Source organism: Galeopterus variegatus, unplaced genomic scaffold (assembly GCF_000696425.1).
Source record: "Galeopterus variegatus unplaced genomic scaffold, G_variegatus-3.0.2 Scaffold4972, whole genome shotgun sequence".
NCBI classification, from domain to species: domain Eukaryota; kingdom Metazoa; phylum Chordata; class Mammalia; order Dermoptera; family Cynocephalidae; genus Galeopterus; species Galeopterus variegatus.
The window spans coordinates 123,183-128,244 of NW_007731083.1; the positions used below are offsets into that span (position 1 = coordinate 123,183).

The 5,062-nt window shown below is 38.6% G+C and overlaps 1 protein-coding gene across 1 annotated transcript in view; it reads left to right on the plus strand.

Annotated features, from left to right (window-relative positions):
- The window catches only part of MARCH6 (membrane-associated ring finger (C3HC4) 6, E3 ubiquitin protein ligase), an 83,478-nt gene that overhangs the window by 37,018 nt on the left and 41,398 nt on the right, over positions 1–5,062 (plus strand). Inside the window, exons 8-10 of the mRNA XM_008588697.1 lie at positions 369–558; positions 2,266–2,327; positions 3,050–3,082. Of these exons, the coding sequence (XP_008586919.1) occupies positions 369–558; positions 2,266–2,327; positions 3,050–3,082 (285 nt within the window). The remainder of the gene's footprint in view (positions 1–368; positions 559–2,265; positions 2,328–3,049; positions 3,083–5,062) is intronic.

The window sequence follows — 5,062 nt, forward strand, 5'->3', positions numbered from 1 at the left end:
TGGGATCCGTTGCCGGACACGGAAAAAAAAAAAAAAAAAAAAAAAAAAAAAAAAAAAAAAAAGGATTACAGAATGACGTATTTAATGTAGCCAGATTTGTATACTCATTTTCTATAGTGCTTTGTGAAATGTTAATCCCTGAATTACACTGAATGAACACATACACTGTGAAGTGAGTTTGTTCTTATATACCAACTTGATCCAAAATCAGATACATTTAGAAAAGATGACTCTGAAAGGTGGAGTATTATTTAGTAGAGTTTGTGTGTATTTGCTAGTTTTGTTTCTTTAGCAGGGAGAATGTGATTTGGAAACAGAGCAAAACTGAGACATGTTATCTAAATTTCCGGGCTCTTCTGTCATTTTAGGCTCCGGCAGGAGGAAATGGTGCAGAAAATGTTGCTGCTGATCAGCCTGCTAACCCACCAGCTGAGAATGCAGTGGTGGGGGAACACCCTGATGCTCAGGATGATCAGGCAGAAGAGGAGGAGGAGGACAATGAGGAGGAAGATGATGCTGGTGTGGAAGATGCAGCAGATGCTAACAACGGAGCCCAGGGTAATGGCTGCTTGTGTGTCTCTAGGACCGTGAATCTGTTTTCAACTTGCGTTGATGAAAAGGGCTGGAGTTTTCAAATTTTACTGTTTTAAAGTTCCATTTCTAACCTATTTTTACTTTATTTTGGCAAATTGGCATTTATGGATATACATATGCATAAATATATATTTTTTCTATGAATCAGGGCACATTTTGTGTTTTAAAATCCTCTTTTACACAGGACTTTTTTATAAGATGCATAGGAAGAAATTATTTAAGTTGGAATAGATCCTACTTTTTATTTTTTTTTTTAAATGAATCTGATACAGATTTACCTTACTCGTTTGCCTCTCTTTCCATTTACATTGAGTCAGTGCAACTTAAAATTGAAAAAGAATTTTTGAAGTTTATACTGTAGGCTAGGCGCCCCCTAAGGAAACTGATTTCTCATTTTCTAGCAGTGTGAACCCCAGAATATAAAGTAAGATCTAAGACTGGGCCTGCCAGTCAGCTGTCAGTAGCTCACTGACTCTCCTTCCGTTTTCCCATTGCAGTTTTCCCATCAAGTGCTGCACTGTCTCTGGGCCCACTCAGCATTGCTGATATTTGAGTGTCTTCTTGTGCCAGGCACTGTGTCTAGCACTATGTCTATATACAGTCAGTGTATATAGTTGTGAACAAAACACCAGGTCTCTGCCTTCAGGGAGTTTCTGGTCTAGTGAAGAAATAGGAAATATTTATTGTCATAAGGGTTGTGCTGGTTGCTATGAAGATTCTGTTGAGGAGAGACCTATTTTAAATAAGGTTTTCCAGGTAGCTCAGAGTAAGTGATATTTGAGCTGAGACCTAAAGGATGAGAATGAACAAGTTGTGTGGGAGCAAAAAGTACAGGAGCAAGGGGCCTTTCCAGGGAGAAGTCAGAGGCTCTGCATATGCAGCCTGCTGCTACCCAGTATTTCTCTCTCTCGGTCTAATGTAGTAGCTCCTAACTAGTCTTCTTCCTTTATTCTTGTCCCATATAGTTTGTATTATTCTTCTGCCTTTAAATATTTCAGTGGTTTTTCTTTTTCTTTTTTTCCTTTTTGTCTTTTTTACTGACCGGTAATGGGATCGCAACCCTCGGTGTCGCGCCCGTACTGGGGACTGGGGACCGGTGACCGGCAACAGGATCGCAACCCTCGGTGTTGCGCCCGCACCGCGCTCAGCCAGTGAGCGGGAACCGGTCTCCACATGGGATCCGAACCCTTGGCAGTAGTGCTGCCGCGCTCCCAAGCGGTGCACTCTCCAGTGCGCCACTGGGCTGGCCCTCAGTGGTTTTTCCATTGTACTAAAGAATAAAATAAAATCTAGACTCCCCATTGCTCTTGTATCATCTGATCCTGGTTTGCCTTTTATGCTTTTTCTTTTACTACCCTCCTTATTTCTGAGAAAGTTCTAGTCCCCTGGCTTCCTTACTTTTCTCAGATCCACCAGATTCATTCCTGACTCACAGTTGAATTTTTTTTCACATAACCCTATTTATTTCCTTTCTAGCACTAATCACAGTCTAGGATATGTATTATTTATTTATGTTTGTGTATTTATATGTATTTTTATTGTCTAACAAGCAAATACTAGGTATGGAAAATTTTTAAATGTGTTTTAACTTCTCATCAACGGCTTACAAAAGAGTGCATTTTATTTTTTGTAGTTCAAGTTCTGTCATTAATTTTTAAACTGCAATTCCAGATGACATGAACTGGAATGCTTTAGAGTGGGACCGAGCTGCAGAAGAACTTACGTGGGAAAGAGTGAGTGAGACCTCTTACTATCAGGCATCCTAATGTTTTAATTCTAAAGTATATTTTAATGTTGGGCATATTTAGATATATACACTCATTTTGTAGTCATATTTGATGGAATCAGATGTCAGGTTTTTTTTGTTTGTTTTGTTTTTTTTTAGGTTGGGTGGCGGTGGCTGGCTGGTAGTACAGGGATTGATTGAACCCTGGACCTTGGTATTATTAGCAACACGTGTAACCAACCGGCCCAGAATTTTAATTTCTGTAGAAAATTAAGTGATGCAGTGGGGTAAAAATATTACGACACTAATGCTGTCTTCTGGCCTTTAATACAAGCCTTGCTCCATTTAGGGAATGTTTCCCCAGAAATTGTGGACTTCTGAAAAATGAAGTAATAATTTAAATTTAAGTAGTATTTTCATGCTTCAGTTGGCAGAATAAATAATACAGTTCTATCATGATGTCTTGATTGGCTCTATATCTAATGTAGGAATTAAATCCATGATGGATTTTTTTTTAGACTTTAGGATCATATGATTTGGAATAAAAGGAGACCCAAAATATAAAACTCATTAACAGAATTTTGTTTACTCTCTGAAAATGATAGGCAGTATTAGAAAGTAGTGGGTGAGGACTATGTTTAAAGATATTGAAAGGAAAATGAAGCTTTTTCTTAAATTAGAATAGAAAATCCTGTTGCATCTTGACTTAATGCATATTATTTATTTTAGATGCTAGGACTTGATGGATCACTAGTTTTTCTGGTAAGTAAATCTCTCTTTAATAACAGAATTATGAGCTAATTGTCTTAGTGATTCAGTAACTTTTTTTTTTTTTTTCCTTTTTGTCTTTTTTCGTGTCCGGCAACGGATCGCAACCCTCAGTGTCGCGCCCGTACCGGACCGGGACCGGCAACGGGATCGCAACCCTCGGTGTTGCTCCCACACCTCGCTCAGCCAGTGAGCGGCCGGTCTGTATGTGGGATCCGAACCCTCGGCGGGAGCGCCGCCGTGCTTCCCAAGCGGCGCACTGTAGCAGTGCGCCACCAGGCCGGCCCGTGATTCAGTAACTTTAAATTTATAGTATATATGCTTCCTTTTAATACTTAAGGTCATAATGCCCTTTGGCTTTTGATAACTTCATATGTTGAAGAAAGTATATTTTGTGTATTGAAAATATTGGAAAAGCATAAGAAGGAAATTATTATTAAGTATTTGATTATTAGAAAAGAAAATGAATTCCAAAGTTAATGGTAGTTAAAAAGAACTTGTTATTCTTTTAAAGTTCCATCTTACAACGTTTAGTGCCTATACCAGTGAAAGCAAAGCAGCTTTATGTATTTTCACAGTGAGAGCCTCAGGCTGATAGGTTTCTACTGTTTGCTGAACCCTATTCATCTTAGGAACTCTGCCTTATTAGAAAAGTTTATGACTCTAAGGTAAGGAGTAGTTTCTTCAGGAACTTGTTCTTTAAAGGAGAAATGATGCTGTTTTCAGGACCTGTAGTATAAAATCACTTGCTATTTGGGATTTTTAAAATGCCTGGAGTATCAGAATGACTTTGGCTGCACGTGACAAAGCCCTTCTTGCCTGAAACAATAACATAACAGCAAGTCCAAAGGGGAGGGATGGACTTGAGTGTTACTTGATCCAGAGGCCCAACAATGTTGTCAGAGACCCAGATAATTTTCATCCATCTCTTTTGCTGTCCACAGAGCTGGTGTTCTCCTCAGGCTGGCTCCAGATGGGAGCCAGAAGAGCACATGGAAGTTGGTAGTATGCAGATTTTGAGGAATGTATCTGGTGTAATTCATAGTTTAGTGGGAATGTGATATTAATGAGCTTATAGTCAAGTTTTGGTTATAGTCAGTATAGAAGGTATTATCTGGCCACATACTCATTTATACCTCTTACTTCATCAATTCCTCGTAAATGAATGGCAGAAGTGGTTGAGGCAGTGGCGTTCACTTAGACCAATTTGAATTATTGGGAAAACCATTTACAGGATGACTTCACTTTTTCAGTGAAAAATATTTAATATGTACCGTGTGTCAGCTATTGTGATATTTACTGAGGGATTCAAAGATGAATGAAACAGGGTCCCTGTTTTCAAAGATGCTTTATAGTTTAGTGGAGAGAAATGAATGTACAAACAAGGAAATTTAGAAGTCTGTGTTAGATTAATGATTTATGAGCAAGTTGGTTGGTCAGACATTATACACAAACTTTGATATACTACAGAGTGCTTTATTACACTTGTAAAATTCTCTTGTTTAACCTGAACTAAATTCCATGGTCATAACATGGTATATGTATTGTTATTAAAAGTAAGTGGGAAAAAAAAAAAAGACATCTGTTAGAGACTCGGTGACAAAAAGTGTATGTAGGATACAAGAGGGGCACAGAAGAGGGCTTGGTCAGGTCTTTAATGTAAAGTAGAGGAGTTTTGTCAGCAGGAAATTTTTAGAGAAGATAACTTAGAGGTTGAGCCATAAAAGACAATGGGGATAGGGAGACTTCGGGAGCCCGTAAAGCAGAGATGCTGAAAATATTGAGCCAGCATGGTGAGTAGGAATGTAGTGTCATTTTTTTAGACAGTCTAATCACCCTTCTTGCCAGTTGGATTTGTGGAAGGTTAGGGGACCTGAACAGAGTAATCTTTCTTTTTTTTTTTTTTTTTTTTTTTTTTTTCCGGGTCCGGCAACGGATCGCGAGAGACCAAAGAAAAGAAGAGAATGTCTCTCT